Source organism: Corythoichthys intestinalis, chromosome 6 (assembly GCF_030265065.1).
Source record: "Corythoichthys intestinalis isolate RoL2023-P3 chromosome 6, ASM3026506v1, whole genome shotgun sequence".
NCBI lineage: Eukaryota > Metazoa > Chordata > Actinopteri > Syngnathiformes > Syngnathidae > Corythoichthys > Corythoichthys intestinalis.
The window spans coordinates 1,752,284-1,772,098 of NC_080400.1; the positions used below are offsets into that span (position 1 = coordinate 1,752,284).

The 19,815-nt window shown below is 41.2% G+C and overlaps 1 protein-coding gene across 1 annotated transcript in view; it reads left to right on the forward strand.

Annotated features, from left to right (window-relative positions):
* LOC130917272 (FRAS1-related extracellular matrix protein 2-like) overlaps positions 1-19,815 on the forward strand; it is a 231,029-nt gene that overhangs the window by 83,834 nt on the left and 127,380 nt on the right. Inside the window, exon 3 of the mRNA XM_057838514.1 lies at positions 10,732-10,878. Coding sequence (XP_057694497.1) covers positions 10,732-10,878 — 147 coding nt within the window. The remainder of the gene's footprint in view (positions 1-10,731; positions 10,879-19,815) is intronic.

A 19,815-nucleotide genomic window follows, 5' to 3' on the forward strand; every position in this document is an offset into this window, starting at 1 on the left:
CGCGTTTTTCCGACTCGAGTCAGGCATTAACTTGACGGTCTGAACGTGACAAGTCGCATAGAACTGGACCATTTCTAATCCGATCTGGGTCACTTTCGTATGTGGTTCAAATCCGATCTGGGCCACATTTTTCCAGACTGTCGCGGCGGTCTGTACTGTCCACTCTCCCAAATCGGATTTCATGCAGCAATTACGTCATCAAATAGCGAGAGAGACGCTTACCTTAGCGGTGCCGCTGTGCGTTATTAACGCCTAGCTTGCAGTGAACATGGCTTTTGGGGAAGGGCTGAGCTTGACAACAGTCATAAAAAATAAAAATGGGTTGAGGATAAGCCTGAGAATGCTCAGTTTTCTCTCTGCTCCAAGTGAGCAATATTTCAACATCGCCTACACGGCCGAGGTCGGGGCAAACTGCCCGTATGTGTGTGTGTGACGTGCACGGACCGTGCGTGCATGCTATCGATCCATATAAACTTTGAATATAAGCCTAAACGGGGATTATTTATGTCTGTTATTTGTGTCCTCCTTTTGAAAAGCAAAATATGATATCCCTGGAATGACGGATGACGTGTGTCATTTGTTTTGATGCTTCTGCGCATGCGGGTCGTCTTGCTCAGCGCGTGTCGGACCGCGAATTAGTGCGCATGCGTAATACTTGAACGGTCTCAATGGATAAAGGCAGTCTGAACGGGCACGCCAAAAAAACGGATATGACAAAAAATCGGATTCGTGCATTAAGACCTGTAGTATGAACGTAGCCAAATATACGAAAATAACAGTAAAGAAAAAACTCCAGTCCCCATTCTGTATCAGCAGCTTTAAACTACCGGTACATTCAATTAAGTTAATGTTGTGAATCAACTATTACAGTTGTTGAAATTGCTCCCGTTATTCCATAATTTCCCTTCTGTCTACTTTTGTCAAAGTTTTAACACTATTTCATCATTTAAAGATAGATTCAAGACAAGATTCTTCCGATTTAGGAGTATTTTAGATAAAAAGTTAATTCGGTTCGCTACAACAGAGCCTTCTAGCGAGGTCTACTGCTATAAGATGGCGGCTGTTTACTTATGCCGGAAAGTCTGTCATTTCGCATCTCTGTTCAATAATACATGTTCTAACACTGACATCGTCTGTCATTTTGCATCTAGTTCTACATATATATGATATCTACTGTAGCCGTATGTTTGTAGCAACTAGCAACTGGGCGTTGTTTGTAGCGGCTGTCAGTATGATTGTTTTTTTTATCTAGCGGCATGAGTTGAACATGATATCTGCCCGTAGGTCCGTTCCTCATTGCGTCCCAAAGACCGCGCTGACTGTGTTTTACTTCTGCTTTACCTGGTATAATTCAATAATCGGAATTATGATATTTGTGAATCGTTCTCGAATCTTCCACGGCCGAATTGCGAATAATCTAAGAATCGGAAATTTCGCACGCCTCTAGTAAACACTACAAACTTTCTTTAAATAAAGGACTACTTACATTTGATCATGGATAGACATGTGGTATAAGCTTTCCTCATACACATTAGCTGCACGTTAGCTGAACAACAACTGCAGCCGCCCTCCTCCGGGGAACGAGCTGTAAATTGCTCTCCGCCGGGCGGTTTGCCGATCGGCGAAGACAATCGACAACCCAGTCGTCATGTATATATATATACAATACCTGTATATACCAGGGGTGGGCAAACCGGTCTTCGAGGGCCGCAGTGGGTCCTGGTCTTTGTTCCAACTGATTCAGCACAGACAGTTTAACCAATGAGGTTTCAGTGGAAACAAGAAGCACCTGACTGCAATCAACTGATTGGACTTGTAAGAAACCAGGTTGGTGAAAAGCTGTCCTCATGATGGGTATGAACAAAAACCCGCACCCACTGCGGCCCTTTGTGGAATAGTTTGCCCACCCCTGATATATACAATATATATATATCTATATATATCTATATATATATATATATATAGAGAGAGAGAGAGAGAGAGAGACAGAGAGATACTGTATATATATGTATATATATGTATATATATATATATATATATATATATATATATATATATATATATATATATATATATATTAGGGCTGTCAAAATTATCGCGTTAACGGGCGGTAATTAATTTTTGAATTAATCACGTTAAAATATTTGACGCAATTAACGCACATGCCCCGCTCAGACAGATTTAAATGACAGTACATTGAAATGCCCACTTGTCAATTCTGTTTTATAGAGTTTTGCCGCCCTCTGCTGGCGCTGGGGTGCGACTGATTTTATAGGCTTCAGCACCCATGAGCATTGTGTAAGTAATTATTGACATCAACAATGGCGGGCTACTAGATTATTCTTTGATTGACAATTTTACAAATTTTATTAAAACGAAAACATTAAGAGGGGTTTTAAATATAAAATTTCTATAACTTGTACTAACATTTATCTTTTAAGAAGTACAAGTCTTTCTATCCATGGATCGCTTTAACAGAACGTTAATAACAGTAATGCCATCTTGTTGATTTTTTGTTAGAATAAAGAATACAGTACGTATGTACCATTTGTTGAATGTATATATCCATCTTGTGTCTTATCTTTCCATTCCAACAATAATTTACAGAAAAATGTTTTTTTTTTTTATAGATGGTTTGAATTGTAATTAATTGCGATTAATTAATTTTTAAGCTGTAATTAACTCGATTAAAAATTTTAATCGTTTGACACCCCTAGTATGTATATATGTATATATATATACACATACATACAGTGGGGCAAATAACTATTTAGTCAACCACTAATTGTGCAAGTTCTCCCACTTGAAAATATTAGAGACGCCTGTAATTATCAACATGGGTAAACCTCAACCATGAGAGACAGAATATGAAAAAAAAAATCAGAAAATCACTTTTCAATATTTTATTTGCAAATCATGGTGGAAAATAAGTATTTTGTCAATACCAAATGTTCATCTCAATACTTTGTTATGTACCCTTTGTTGGCAATAACGGAGGCCAAACATTTTCTGTAACTCTTCACAAGCTTTTCACACACTGTTGCTGGTATTTTGGCCCATTCCTCCATGCAGATCTCCTCTAAAGCAGTGATGTTTTGCGGCTGTCGTTGGGTAACACGGACTTTCAACTCCTTCCTCACCCTGTGGCATCAAAATGTTAACAAGAACTGAGCAAAAATCCCAGAACCACACGGGGGGACCTAGTGAATGACCTACAGAGAGCTGGGACCACAGTAACAAAGGCTACTATCAGTAACACAATGCGCCGCCAGGGACTCAAATACTGCACTGCCAGACGTGTCCCCCTGTTGAAGCCAGTACATGTCCAGGCCTGTCTGCGATTCGCTAGAGACCATTTGGATGATCCAGAAGAGGACTGGGAGAATGTGTTATGGTCAGATGAAACCAAAAAACAACTTTTTGGTAGAAACACAGGTTCTCGTGTTTGGAGGAAATTGAATACTGAATTGCACCATACCCACTGTGAAGCATGGGGGGGGGGAACATCATGCTTTGGGGCTGTTTTTCTGCATAGGGACCAGGACGACTGATCTGTGTAAAGGAAAGAATAAATGGGGCCATGTATTGAGAGATTTTGTGTGAAAATCTCCTTCTGTCAGCAAGGGCATTGAAGATGAGACGTGGCTGGGTCTTTCAGCATGACAATGATCCCAAACACACAGCCAGGGCAACAAAGCAGTGGCTTCATAAGAAGCATTTCAAGGTTCTGGAGTGGCCTAGCCAGTCTCCAGATCTCAACCCAATAGAAAATCTCTGGAGGGAGTTGAAAGTCTGTGTTGCTCAATGACAGCCCCAAAACATCACTGCTCTAGAGGAGATCTGCATGGAGGCCACAATACCGGCAACAGTGTGTGAAAAGCTTGTGAAGAGTTACAGAAAAGGTTTGGGCTCCGTTATTGCCAACAAAGCGTACATAACAAAGTATTGAGATGAACTTTTGGTATTGACCAAATACTTATTTTCCACCATGATTTGCAAATAAATTCTTTAAAAATCAAACAATGTGATTTTCTGTTTTTTTTTCATATTCTGTCTCTCATGGTTGAGGTTTACCCATGTTGACAATTCTCTCTAATATTATCAAGTGGGAGAACTTGCACAATTAGTGGTTGACTAAATACTTATTTGCACCACTGTATATAATGTGTGTGTGTTTATACATATGTATAATGATGTATTTTTTTTTCTAAATTATTAATGAACAATATTTATGGGGATATTTTTTTTTCTTCTTTCTATCTTTTTTTTCCCCTCCAAATGACGAAAAACAGTCACTTTTCCGATAAATGGTTGAAACCTAAATTTTATAGAAGACACTTTTGCAGCTATGTAACAGTCTGGCGTGTTATATTTCTTTTGGGAACAATTGTGTCAAACTGGAAGCAGATCAGTCGAGGAATAAATGTATTCAATGAGATGCAGTGTGTAATTAAAATAGGCAGCCGAGCAAAGTCGAAAAGTGAGAAGTGACAAGTCGACACGAAATCAAACAGGAGATTTAAAATGCAAAAAAATAGTCTTTTTGTCTGGCGTCGCTTTTTGAAAACGGTGGGAAAAAATTAGTTATTTTCGCTTATCCGTCCGTATCAACAACAACAAAAAATGTGTAGACGTTTCTTTCTTAATAAATAGAAATCAAGTTGCGTAAATGATGTTTTTTTAAGATTTGTCTGTTTCTTATCATAATAACAGGGGTGTTTCGACTTTTCACATCGATCGTATATCGTATGGTCGTTATAATACTTAAAATATTCTATAAGACTTCTGCAAAGTTGTCTACTTTTTTAAAGAATCCCTTTTGCTGAGCACGCCATTTAGAAGAACCGTATGAATCAAAGTTAGGAGCGCAGCTTTTGTAGGACCCTCGCCTGCGTGCGAACATTATGAAATATAGTCTAATACCGAACCAATGTTCCCGGTGCGGTATGTGAAGATTTGCATTAACGGCAGGTGGGGTCGCGAGGGCTTCGCCGCCGCCGCCTTCGCTAGAAATGCAAATAGCGTTCACAAAGGGCCCGTGAAAGATTAACGCTTTGCAAGACGTGCTGCCCTTTTTCAAGTGGACATGAACTGCTTATCTAATTAGAGAGAAATGCGGAGGAGTTCCTGTGGAAACTGACACCATGTACCGCTGCAACCTCAACCAAAAGTTAATGTTTGCTCATGTATGTACTGAGTAAACGTTAATTCGATAGAAGTTAAAACAACAAAAAAGGGCTACTTCCAGTGAATGATCAGTTGAAATAGATTGGACGTCTATCGCCGTCAATGGCAGTGAGTGAGTATAGTTATAATAGTAGCTTAAGTATACTTCCATACATATACATTTTTTAAAATTATTTATTTATTTACATTGTGTTATTGATGTTTATTTTTATTTGGTGCGTAACTGCAATTTGCTTTTTTTCTGAATGCAATTAGATAAGAACTATGTATTGGGCTGCCACATTTTTCTTTTTCTTTTTTTTTTTTTTCCACCGGTTTCACTTCAGAATGGAATTTTTGTTGAGTTAATTCTGACGGTTTTCTTCCCCCTAAGATTTCTAAGTGTGAAATCCAAACCTTATTTTTTTTCCTCTCTAATGTAAAATCTTTTAACTTTAGAACTGACATTTTATTATAAAATATGAAGGTGGGTGGGTGGTTGGGTAGGTAGATAGGTATTGTAGGTAGAGAATGGTGTGTACTGTAGGTAGGTGGGGGGGTTAGGTGGGTCTGTAGATATAGGATGGTCAGTACTGTAGGTAGTTAAGTAGGTAGAAAATGGGTCAGTATGGTAGGTTGGTAGGTAGGTAGGTAGGTCGGTCGGTCGGTCGGTAGGTCGGTAGGTAGGTAGGTACTGTAGATCTGAAGTATCCGACTCCATTCCTTGAGAGCCCCTATCGAGCTTGTTTTCCATATTTCCCTCCTCCAACACACCTGACTCAAATGATTAGAATCATTATCAGGCTTCAGTAGAGCTTGCTGATGAACGGATTATTTGATTCAGGTGTGTTAAAGAGGGGAGACATGGAAATCAAGCTGGATAGGGGCTCTTGAGGACCAGAGATGGACACCCCTGCTCCAGATATGATCGGTAGGTAGGTGATGTAGGTAGAGAATGTAGATGTTAGGTTGTTAGGTAAGGAAGTAGTATATAGGTAGATATAGCTAGTTGTGTGCATGTACAGTAGTAACAACACAAGCTAAATGAAAGCTATTTCATCCAGCACAATCCAATGAATGAATGAATGTTCATTTGCCCACTCCCAGAAAAAATAGATTGGAAGTCTAGCACCGTCAATGGCACTGAAACGTGAGCACTCACAGCCAGTCCTCCCAGTTTTAAATAATTTGGACATGTATCATTGTCAATTGGGTTAATATAAAGTCTTACATCATTAAAAAAAGAAGTTTTTCTCGACTTCCTTCATCCTGAACTTATCCCCGTGTGTAAAGTGTGTGAATTCCAACTCGACTCGAGTTTTCCATTACCTCCGCTGACTTCCTTCACGACTCACTGATCAAACGTGTGACATTTTTACCGTTGTCCTGTGCTGCTAGCCACACTTAATCCACATGGGTAGGGGGTTAAAGATCGGGCGGGGGGGTGGGGGGGGGTTCCCGTCATGCTGGGGTCACGTTTCCCGGGGTGTGGGATCACACAACAGTTAAAGCTTTACTTAGTTAATGTCAAACCGCTAGAAGAAACAACCATACGCTTGAATTTAGATTTTGGGGGATGTGCTGTGAAACAAATACGACAACAGAGAGGGAGATTTTGTCACGAGCGATTGGCCCACGACCGAATTTGCACCCGATGAACCGGACTCTTCATAATAGCTGTCATTTGATGGCTGACTGGGCATGGAAAATAGCTATTAGGAACTAAAATCAAGAAAAGGGGGCTGTTTGAAGTACAATATGATTATTCTTCGACCCCTCCATGACTCAAGTATTTATTTCTATTGTTTCTATAGTTTTGAAGATTATGATTTGCTAAAGATAGTCTTGATGTTGTAAAAATGAAGGTAGTTGTAGTTTTAGAGGCAACTGATGGTAGCTTTGCATGTAATGCAAAAGCTACTATTTATCTTATTCATGTTTATCAATTAGCATGCTAGCACAAAATACCATTTGCTTTCAAACATTAGTCACATAACCACACATAAGTTCGCAGTCGGAAGTCCTATGATCACGCCAGCCTGTTTAATCACATCAACGAGCCTTGAATGTGCGGATTTCAACCTCTCTCCTAGTTTTTATTTGGAACCGATAGACCACAGAAAACCAGAGATAGGATCGTTTTAATTTCATGGTATGAAATATGTTTTCTCGACAAGAGGGCACTCATGCTCTCTGGATGAATCATGTTTCATTTCTGTAGATTTTTCGCCTCTGAATTCAATGATTTTTTTAGTGCCAAGTGGTGCAAGAGCCCTTTTTTCATGGCAGACATTTTGGAGTTAAAAATCTCGCTAAAATTTGCAGATACATGCCGCTTGGCAAAAATTTTAAAAATTTTGCGATCTTGCGAAAAACCAACAAAATGGCAAAACAGCGCCCCCTTGAAATTTTCAAAAACACTTTTCCTATTACAGGGGTCCCCAAACTTTGTCCTCTGAGGGCCACATAACTTTTCACTTCTCCGATGAGGGGCCAGGTCAGTTTGTAACAGAAAAAGTGTGACGATTCCATCAGTGCCTAAATGTGAAAATTTTTTGTTTTTCAGAAAGCCACAATCAAATAACCCTTTCTGGATTCTTCACGGAAGAAAAGTAAATATAATATAATATAATATAATATAAACACTATTAATTAGATAGATAATAACTAAGGCTGTCAAACGATTAAAAATTTTAATCGAGTTAATCACAGCTTAAAAATGAATTAATCGTAATTAATCGCAATTCAAACCATCTCTAAAATATGCCATATTTTTCTGTAAATTATTGTTAGAATGGAAAGATAAGATCGATATATACATTCAACATACTGTACTTAAGTACTCTATTTGTTTATTATAAAAATAAATCCGCAAGATGGCATTAACATTATTAACATTCTTTCTGTGAAAGGGATCCATGGATAGAAAGACTTGTAATTCTTAACGGATAAATGTGAGTTTGTATATTGTGACTAAATATTACCATCTAGTGTATTTGTTGAGCTCTCAGTAAATGATACTGTAGCGACATAACTGTTCTGCCCAAATGCATGATGGGGAGTGGTGCAACCATGACTGTGTGTTGTGGCTGCAAATGATATATCTTCTCTGTGTTGGGTGCAATACAGGGTGTTAAGAAAAAGTTCAACTCCTGTCAGTCTTCCCCACGTTGCTTCCCACTATATTTATTGTTATTGTGGGAGAGATGTCAAAGCTTTTGCCAAATAAAAGCACGACCCCGATGAATGCTTGTATCTACTCCACTCACTTGACGCTGCCTCTTAGATCTGTTTATAAGTAAATGACGCCAGTGCAGGCTGTTTGCGGCAATGCCTGAGTAGTTCATCTCAATACTTTGGGCTCCATTATTGCCAACAAAGGATACATAACAAACGTTTTCTGTAACTCTTCACAAGCTTTTCACCCACTGTTGCTGGTATTTTGGGCCATTCCTCCATGCAGATCTCCTCTAGAGCAGTGACGTTTTGGGGCTGTTGTTGGGCAACACGGACTTTCAACTCCCTCCACAGACTTTCTATGGGGTTGAGATCTGGAGACTGGCTAGGCCACTCCAGGACCTTGAAATGCTTCTCACAAAGCCACTCCTTTGTTGCCCCGGCTGTGTGTTTGGGATCATTGTCATGCTGAAAGACCCAGCCACGTCTCATCTTCAATGCCCTTGCTGATGGAAGGAGATTTTATCTCAAAATCTCGCGATACATGGCCCCATTCATTCTTTCCTTTACACAGATAAGTCGTCCTGGTCCCTTTGCAGAAAAACAGCCCCAAAGCATGATGTTTCAACCTCCATGCTTCACAGTGGGTATGGTGCAATTCAGTATTCTTTTTCCTCCAAACACGAGAACCTGTGTTTCTACCAAAAAGTTCTATTTTGGTTTCACCTGACCATAACACATTCTCCCAGTCCTCTTCTGGATCATCCAAATGCTCTCTAGCGAACCGCAGATGGGCCTGGAGGTGTACTGGCTTCAGCAGGGGGACACGTCTGGCAGTGCAGGATTTGACTCCCTGGCGGCGCATTGTGTTCCTGATAGTAGCCTTTGTTACTGTGGTCCCAGCTCTCTGTAGGTCATTCACTAGGTCCCCCCGTGTGATTCTGGGATTTATGCTCCCTGTTCTTGTTATCATTTTGACGCCACGGGGTAGGAGGGAGTTGAAAGTCCATGTTGCCCAACGACAGGCCCAAAACATCACTGCTCTAGAGGAGATCTGCATGGAGGAATGGGCCAAAATACCAGCAACAGTGGGTGAAAAGCTTGTGAAGAGTTACAGAAAACGTTTGGCCTCCGTTATTGCCAACAAAGGGTACACAACAAAGTATTGAGATGAACTTTTGGTATTGACCAAATACTTATTTTCCACCATGATTTGCAAATAAATTATTTAAAAATCAAACAATGTGATTTTCTTTTTTTTTTTTTTTTTCCCATATTCTGTCCCTCATGGTTGAGGTTTAACCATGTTGACAATTACAGGCCTCTCTAATATTTTCAAGTGGGAGAACTTACACAATTAGTGGTTGACTAAATAGTTATTTGCACCACTGTATATCAATACACCATATCGAAAATACTGCAAATTCTTCTAAAAATCTACCTAACCCTACTAAGTTCCACTGTGCGGGCCTGGATATTCGGAATTGTTAGCAAGTGTCTATTGGTGGAAGTGTTCCTCGTTTTCAGATCTCATTAGATTGTTGTTTGCAATTGCCTCAAGCCACGTGTCCGAATTATTTAGATCTAAAACGCCTGGCCAGCGTTCGCCTATTTTCCTCGTATTATTTCTCCGACCGCCTGAGGAAGCACATAGGTCAAAAGGAGAGGTGCACGCTCGTCTAAACACACTTCACAGCTAATAGAACACTCCGTGTCAGCATGTTGAGCGTCAACGCCGGCAGAGGGAATGGAAACACTCGCGAGTCGGTGAATTTACCGACCGGAACGATGCGGGTGTGGGATGGGATGAGGCTAAAGAACTCCCACTCAAGCTGAACGCAAACAGTGAGAATCCACTGAAGCCGGCAAGACCTTTATTCTTTTCCTCACAAACGTCTCCTCCCCGGATGGTTTTGATTCCCTTGACCGGCAGGCGGCCATTCTCTCCATCTCGAATTTTCGCAAGCAATTATTCAGGCGGAAATTCGGCGCGTCATAAGATAAAAAAGCCCTTCTTCTTTAGACCGTTATTTTCTCTCCACTTGTGTACCGCTGATGTAACACTTCACCTGCTCGGAGAAACGGCGGGATGTCTCCGTTGCGCCTTTGAAAGCGGCTTCAAAAGGCCGGGATGAATGGAAGCGCTTCAGAAGGGAAACCCGCACCTTTTTATCTTAATTAGAAGCGAAGCAATCGGATCCGTGTAAGGTTTGGACGCCCTTCGTACCTCCCACAGACCCTTCAAAGGCTTACAAAGTAGCGCTTTTCAAAAAGTGCCGCGTCATACGAGGTAGCCGGGCCTGATATCGGCGCCTGATCTTGACCCTAATGAGGAAAAATAGCATCAAAAAACGGTGCGTCTGATGTCTTTTTTGTTTTGTTCGGTAGGTGGAAACAAACTAAGGAACCAGCAGTTCCGTCTCAACTGGGCTTGGATCTCGCTGGAGAAGAGCCATTACGTGGTGGACGAGGAGCTCAAGTTCCTGGAAGTGGCGCTGAAACGTCGAGGTTACCTGGGGGAGACTTCCTTTGTTAGTAAGTCATGAGCTACGATACGATTTGCCAATCATTTGCTAACATCCCTCCCACTTCAAACGGATTGGACGTCTACAGTCCCTGACAAAAGTCTTGTTGCTTATCCATTTTGTAGGAACAATTGCTAATAACCTGACTTTTAATTACCCTAATTTTCGGACTATAAGCCGCTACATTTTTCCCTCATTTTGAATCCTGCGGCTTATAGTCCAGTGCGGCTTATTTGATGATTTATTTGGGTTAATAGGTAAAACTTTATTTGACAGCAGCATCATAAGACTGTCATAAGAACGTCAAAATTATGACATGACACTATCATGGGCATTACTGAATGCTTATGACAGATGTCAATATGTGTCATGTGGCATATTATGTCACTAACTCCATTTATGTCCAGCTCAGATCTTTTACGTCCATTCAAAAGTGAGATAATTTGCTGGATGACATTAACCAACATCTATCATAAGCATTCAATAATGCTTATGATAGATGTTGGTTAATGTCAATAATGCTTATGACTAGGGATGGGAATCAAAATCCGATTCCAATTAGGAACCGGTTCCGAGTGTTTCGGGGCCTCGACATCAAAATGAAAAAGCCTTAACGATCCCTTTAGCAATTCCTAAAGACGCGTATTGCGTCGTGACGTGTGTTGTTGTCCAGACGCATCAAACTAGCATGGCGCCAAGAACCACTCGCTCCAAAGTTTGACTACACTTCACCAGGAAAGAGTGTGAAAATGAAAGGTTACGACGGGTAAGCACGAGCATTGCAGCCATAAACATAACAATGACAGCACGTAGGTTCAAACGCTCGAAAGTGTGTCTTCACTTCACGAGGAAAAATTAAAACAAAGCGACTTGCATTCATTGCAAGGTGGAGATAACTGCATCGGGAGGGAATATGACTGCGCTGTCCTCACAGAGAGGCTAAGGCTCAGTCCTGGCTATACAGCTAGCTAAACTCCCAAATGATGACGCAGAAGACGTTGGTATAATTTGCTGACTTTATTCAACCATCACTTGAAGAGTGAAACTAAGAATAGAAATGAAACAAATCAATTTCGTCCCCAATAACAAACAGGTTTGCATCAACGTAAATCAGCGATGATTAGCTGCTAATAACAGTATGGTTAGCATTCGTTCGCTAGCATTAGTACATCGTTCAAACCACTACACAACTGGATTTAAGTGTCCGATCGCGAGTGGAAACACAACAACAACAACACAAAAGATGATACATACAGGTGTTCCCTCTGTAGATATTAACATTAACAAAGAACGTAGGCTCGTAGAAGTGTTTCCCTCTCTCACTAACTCGCTCACTCACATGGATGCGGCATTTCTTCTTTGGGTGTAAGCGCGCGCTTCTTCACGTGAGCGCGTTCTTCTTCGTGTGAGGAAGCGCAAGGGCGCCCCCACATGACCGTGTAAGCGCCACAAAAACTAAAAGGCATGCAATTCAATGTAATGGTAAAATAATACACGTTGACCCAAACTGCGGCCCGCGGCCCAAATACGGCCCGCCTCCACATTTGGTCTGGCCATTTTGAATTTTTTTTTTTCTCAATCGTGTTATTTATTTCCTGGCCGTTTCCTTGAAGAATTCCGAGAGGATTATTTGGTTATTATCTATTTAATTAATAGTGTTTTTATTATTAATAATAATAATTATTATTATATTATATTATTATTTTTATTTTTTTTACTTTCATTCCGTGAAGAATCCAGAAAAGGTTATTTAATTGTGGCTCTCTGAAAAACAATAATTTTTTACATTTATGCACTCCTGCAATCGTCACACTTTTTCTGTTACAAACTGACCCCGGACCCTCATCAGAGAAGGGAAAAGTTATGTGGCCCTCACAGGAAAAAGTTTGGGAACCCCTGCGTTAACACATATTGCCAAAGGCAGAACAACAACCTATCTGCCAATATATACCAATATTTTTTATTTCTATTAGATAAATGTTTCAGTAAAATGTTACACATTCTTGTGTATTTGCAAGTTATTGCCACGGTTAACATTGAGGCTTTGGGCCTCTTTTGATCTCGTTGTGAGTTTGTAAGGTTGTGACTTCTGATTAAACAAACTCGATGCCAATCAAAACGTTTGTTCTTCTTTTTCCCCAAATTAGAATCGATAAGAGAATCGATAAAGAATCGAATCGTTAAGCAATATCAATAATGGAATCAAAACAAAATTTATTGGATAATTTCAACTTTTTTAACAAATAAAAAACTGAAAAGTGGGGCGTGCAATATTATTCGGCCCCTTTACTTTCAGTGCAGCAAACTCACTCCAGAAGTTCAGTGAAGATCTCTGAATGATCCAATGTTGTCCTAAAGGACCGATGATGATAAATCGAATCCACCTGTGTGTAATCAAGTCTCCGTATAAATGCACCTGCTCTGTGATAGTTTCAGGGTTCTGTTTAAAGTGCAGAGAGCATTATGAAAACCAAGGAACACACCAGGCAGGTCCGAGATACTGTTGTGGAGAAGTTTAAAGCCGGATTTGGATACAAAAAGATTTCCCGAGCTTCCAAACTTTCTTCTCAAACAAGGAGAAAACTGATCAGAGATGCAGCCAAGAGGCCCGTGATCACTCTGGATGAACTGCAGAGATCTACAGCTGAGGTGGGAGAGTCTGTCCATAGGACAACAATCAGTCGTACACTGCACAATTCTGGCCTTTATGGAAGAGTGGCAAGAAGAAAGCCATTTCTCAAAGATATCCATAAAAAGTCTCGTTTAAAGTTTGCCACAAGCCACCTGGGAGACACACCAAACATGTGGAAGAAGGTGCTCTGGTCAGATGAAACCAAAATTGAACTTTTTGGCCACAATGCAAAATGATATGTTTGGCGTAAAAGCAACACAGCTCATCACCCTGAACACACCATCCCCACTGTTAAACATGGTGGTGGCAGCATCATGGTTTGGGCCTGCTTTTCTTCAGCAGGGACAGGGAAGATGGTTAAAATTGATGGGAAGATGGATGCAGCCAAATACAGGAACATTCTGGAAGAAAACCTGTTGGTATCTGCACAAGACCTGAGCCTGGGACGGAGATTTATCTTCCAACAGGACAATGATCCACAACATAAAGCCAAATCTACAATGGAATGGTTAAAAAATAAACGTATCCAGGTGTTAGAATGGCCAAGTCAAAGTCCAGACCTGAATCCAATGGAGAATCTGTGGAAAGAGCTGAAGACTGCTGTTCACAAACACTCTCCATCCAACCTCACTGAGCTCAAGCTATTTTGCAAGGAAGAATGGGCAAGAATGTCAGTCTCTCGATGTGCAAAACTGATAGAAACATACCCCAAGCGACTTGCAGCTGTAATTGGAGCAAAAGGTGGCGCTACAAAGTATTAACGCAAGGGGGCCGAATAATATTGCACGCCCCACTTTTCAGCAAGGTCAGCCAAGAATGTTGATGAACTCTGGGAGGCATGCAAGACTGCTTTCTTTAATGTTCCTGATGACTTCATCAATAAATTGTATGAATCCTTGCCGAAGCCCGTGGAAGTCATAAGAAATATTCAATTTGGATCTCACAGAACCACTACTTAATTCGCTTATGATATGTAACATATTTTTGTATTTGAAGTACATTTTTTCCAAAATGTTTTTCCAAGTTTCCTGATATCAACAGGAAGTGCCCCACAAATGTCCCCAAATCAACAGGAAGTGAGCCGATATCATCAGGAAGTGACTTGATATCAACAGGATGTGCCCCTAAAATGTTCCCAAGTCAACAGGAAGTGACTTGTTTTCAACAGGAAGTGCCCCAGAAATGTCCCCAAATCAACAGGAAGTGAGCTTATATCATTAGAAAGTGTCCCCGAAAATTCTCCAATCAACAGGAAGTGACTTGATATCAATAGGACATGTCCTCCAAATGTCCCCAAATCAACAGGAAGTGAGCTTATATCATTCGAAAGTGTCCCCGAAATTTCTCCAATCAACAGGAAGTGACTTGATATCAATTGGACATGTCCTCCAAATGTCCCCAAATCAACAGGAAATGAGCTATCATCAGGAAGTGACTTGATATCATTAGGATGTGCCCTCAAAATGTTCCCAAATTAACAGGAAGTTTCCTGATATCAACAGGAAGTGTCCCAGAAATGTCCCCAAATCAACAGGAAGTGACCTAATATCTATAGGAAATGTCCCCAAAATATCCCCAAATTAACACGAAGTGACCTGATATGAACAGGACGTGTCCCCCAAATGGATGTCCACAGGACATCGCCCCAAAATGTCCCCAATCAACAAGAAGTGACCTCATATCGACAAGACGTGTCCCTGAAATGTCCTCAAATCAACAGGTAATGTCCCCGAAATGTCCCCAAATCAACCTGGGCGGGTCTAAGATCCCGATCTTCCCCATCGTAATTTCTCCAGAAATAGCAGTTTCTAGTTTTAAATACTTTGTCTATGTTTTCTTCCATCCCAAATATCTTTATCGCTCCAGCTTGTCATCAATAGATGTCCAATCTATTTGAAGTGGGAAAGCTGACATGTTCATTCGCTTTCTATGGCAGCCAATGAGTTCATATCACTGACAAAAACAGGTGGAGACAAATATGATAGATTTGTGAAGAAAAAGTAGCAATACATAAATGTCCTTAATCAAAACTGGCGCCTCATCGGCTTCCATTGATGGCTCCAGACGTCCAACCCGTTTTTCGATTCGGACATTTAGCGCCGTCGATGACAGCCAAAGATTTCATATGAGTGCTACGTAAATGGTTAGCATCATTTCGCGAATTCTGGCAGCAAACACTGAAAGATAATCACATTCCGCCTCTCCTATTCAAATGTTTTCATTTCCTTTATTAAAAACGGATGTTCATCACTGCCACCACTGCATTCCCCCCACCCTTTGTTGTGGTCATTAAGCATCTATAAAGCAAAGCTATCATTAAAATACTTGATGCGAAAGGTCAGATCCCGCGGCGTCGCTAACAGCCTCCCTCAAGACGACGCGTCGTCTCCGGAGGCCGAATGCAAATCTCTGACCTTTGCTCGAGTCGGCAGCGGCGCGGCTTACTCCGTCGCCTTTTTGAAATTTAAAAAAAAGCAACTGCGCGGATCCTTAAAACGTGTCAGGAGATTGCGCCTGGCAGCAAGGTGTGAATCCTGGGTGTGAAATTGAAAAAGCTAATTTCTAATTACCTAAGCAGAAAAAAAAGGAATCTGAACGTTTCGCCTGAAAAGCGCGTGATGACCCCCCTCAGTGATAGACTCACAAATTACAGCTAAAAAAGGATTGTGTAAACAAAAAACGTGGGCGGAAAATCAAATTGTTTTGATTATCCGCAGCTTGGCTTGCTGTTTTATTAATGTTCGCGCATTAAATGAAAGAAATGCCACTTTGAACTCGGCGCGCATGCCTTATTCAAAACACGGCGAGGCTGCCGCGTGCATTTAAATATGCTGTGTTCATTCAAATATTGAGGCGGACTTAATACGTCGCGAAAATCGATCAGTCGGCAGTTGTATCACTAGTACATATACTTGTAGTACACGCAGTACTTGTGGTACTAGTATAGTACGTGTAGTATGAGTACACATGCTTGTAGTACTATTAAATGTACACATAATTATGCATACTTGTAGTACTAGTACACACACCTACACGTACTTGTAGTACTCGTACACACATGTACCTGTAGAACTAGTCAGGGACGGACTGGGACTAAAAATCAGCCCTGGACTTTGACTCGGCTCAGCCCACAAGAATCGCTAAACGAAGGGAAACACAGACCCCGTAAGGCAGGGGTGTCCAAACTTTTTGCAAAAGGGGCCAGATTTGGTTTGGTGAAAATGTGGGGGGCTGACCTTGGCTGACGTCCTTTACAATATATTTAAGCAAATTTTAGCAAACTTTTCTGTGTGTCACGTTAGCTTTATTATTATTTTTTAATTAATAATTTCAACAATCTGGCAACTAGCCTTTGCGGCGTTCTCTTTCGACTCTCGGGCTCTTGTGAAATACTGCTTCTGTGAAATTAAACTAGCTTCAAGTTGCTTCAATTTCTCGCCGCGTATCTTCCCTGTAATCTTGTCGTACATGTCAGCGTGTCTTGTTTGGTCATATCGCCTCACATTGAACTCAACAGCGACTGTCTGTTTGCAAATGAGGTAGACACAGTTGTTGCGTATTTCAGTGAAGAAATAGTCCAATTTCCACCTATTCTTGAAACGTCAGCCGTCGCAGTCAACTTTCTTTTTTTCGTTAATTGTCGCCATTTTTTAAAATTGGAAGTAAAGTGTCACACGGGGTAATGTTGCTTAGAGTGCTGCTGCCTTTTACTGGGTAAATGAGCGTTACGTGCCAAAGACGGCTCGCGAAGGGCGTAACATAAAACAAGCCACACAAATGTACGAGTGGACACAAATTTATTTACAGAACAATCAAACTCGCAATGAATATGTACAGAATGCCGACGAAGCGTGACTTCAGGGTAAGCCCAGGCCAAAACAACAAACAAAAGGAACTACACTTAAACCCCACCCGCTAACTAAACCCTGATCACGTAAAAGGAACAAAGAAAAGACCGCGTCTAACCTAACTTCCTACTCTATACAAAACAGGAGAAAACGGGCTGAACGGAAATGGCGACTTACCCTTACTTGCTTCAGTGCTCTTATTTACAGTGGTGAACAAAAACGATCCAATAATGAATAAACACAAAAGACCTCACCGAAAAAGCGGGAGTGTATCAAACTAGCGATCAAATGCAAACGAGCGTGAATGGCGAGCAAATAGCTGGCGAGGAGGACCGCGACAGAATACTGTCAAATGCGACCTCTCAGAGCGTTGACAGCGGCAGGTTTAAGAAGCTTGGCGCCTTTTCCGATGGCCAATCACGTCGTCGGCCCGTCCTGCGTCGATCAGCTGTCGTCACAGTGGGAGGGGAAGCAGCCAGCTGGTGGAGGCGACGATCAGCTGACTGGAAGAATCTCAGAAAATTAACTATTAAACGGCCAGGGCCGTCACAATGAGGAGCAGCATTTAGTGTGTAAGCTACTTCATATGCTGGTAGCAGTAATGCTGACCAATTTATTAAGTCTGTGTGCGGGCATGAGGTTATTGATTTTATGACAGAAGCTGGGTGCCGGATGAAATTTGACCACGGGCCGCATTTGGCCCCCGGGCCGGACTTTGGAAATGTCTGCCCTAAGGGGTCCGGGGGCATGCCCATTGGGAGAATTTTTTTTTTTTTTTTTTTTAATTTTATTGTAAAATGCGGCAATTTCGTGCACTTTGAGCGAAAATGAAGAAAATGTGTCTAGACTGTGACTGTCTGACATGGGGCGCTCAAAGTATTGCAAGGCTGAACTGGAGTTGGGTTCATTTTCTGTACTAGCTCTATGATCAACCTGAAAAAAACTAATGAAAGAATTTATTTTTCAAAGCAAGTTTTATGTATCCAATTGATTACAATATATCTCTGTCTATAAAATGATTTCATTTAATTGTTTATGCCATAATTCAGTGGTCTCCAAACTATTCCACATACAGTGCCTTGCAAAAGTATTCGGCCCCCTTGAATCTTGCAACCTTTCGCCACATTTCAGGCTTCAAACATAAAGATATGAAATTTTATTTTTTTGTCAAGAATCAACAACAAGTGGGACACAATCGTGAAGTGGAACAACATTTATTGGATCATTTCAACTTTTTTAACAAATAAAAAACTGAAAAGTGGGGCCTGCAATATTACTCGGCCCCTTTACTTTCAGTGCAGCAAACTCACTCCAGAAGTTCAGTGAGGATCTCTGAATGATCCAATGTTGTCCTAAATGACCGATGATGATAAATAGAATCTACCTGTGTGTAATCAAGTCTCCGTATAAATGCACCTGCTCTGTGATAGTCTCAGGGTTCTGTTTAAAGTGCAGAGAGCATTATGAAAACCAAGGAACACACCAGGCAGGTCCGAGATACCGTTGTGGAGAAGTTTAAAGCCAGATTTGGATACAAAAAGATTTCCCGAGCTTTAAACATCTCAAGGAGCACTGTGCAAGCCATCATATTGAAATGGAAGGAGCATCAGACCACTGCAAATCTACCAAGACCCGGCCGTCCTTCCAAACTTTCTTCTCAAACAAGGAGAAAACTGATCAGAGATGCAGCCAAGAGGCCCATGATCACTCTGGATGAACTGCAGAGATCTACAGCTGAGGTGGGAGAGTCTGTCCATAGGACAACAATCAGTCGTACACTGCACAAATCTGGCCTTTATGGAAGAGTGGCAAGAAGAAAGCCATTTCTCAAAGATATCCATAAAAAGTCTCGTTTAAAGTTTGCCACAAGCCACCTGGGAGACACACCAAACATGTGGAAGAAGGTGCTCTGGTCAGATGAAACCAAAATTGAACTTTTTGGCCACAATGCAAAACGATATGTTTGGCGTAAAAGCAACACAGTTCATCACCCTGAACACACCATCCCCACTGTCAAACCTGGTGGTGGCAGCATCATGGTTTGGGCCTGCTTTTCTTCAGCAGGGACAGGGAAGATGGTTAAAATTGACGGGAAGATGGATGCAGCCAAATACAGGAACATTCTGGAAGAAAACCTGTTGGTATCTGCACAAGACCTGAGACTGGGATGGAGATTTATCCTCCAACAGGACAATGATCCAAAACATAAAGCCAAATCTACAATGGAATGATTCAAAAATAAACGTATCCAGGTGTTAGAATGGCCAAGTCAAAGTCCAGACCTGAATCCAATGGAGAATCTGTGGAAAGAGCTGAAGACTGCTGTTCACAAACACTCTCCATCCAACCTCTTGAGCTTGAGCTGTTTTGCAAGGAAGAATGGGCAAGAATGTCAGTCTCTCGATGTGCAAAACTGATAGAAACATACCCCAAGCGACTTGCAGCTGTAATTGGAGCAAAAGGTGGC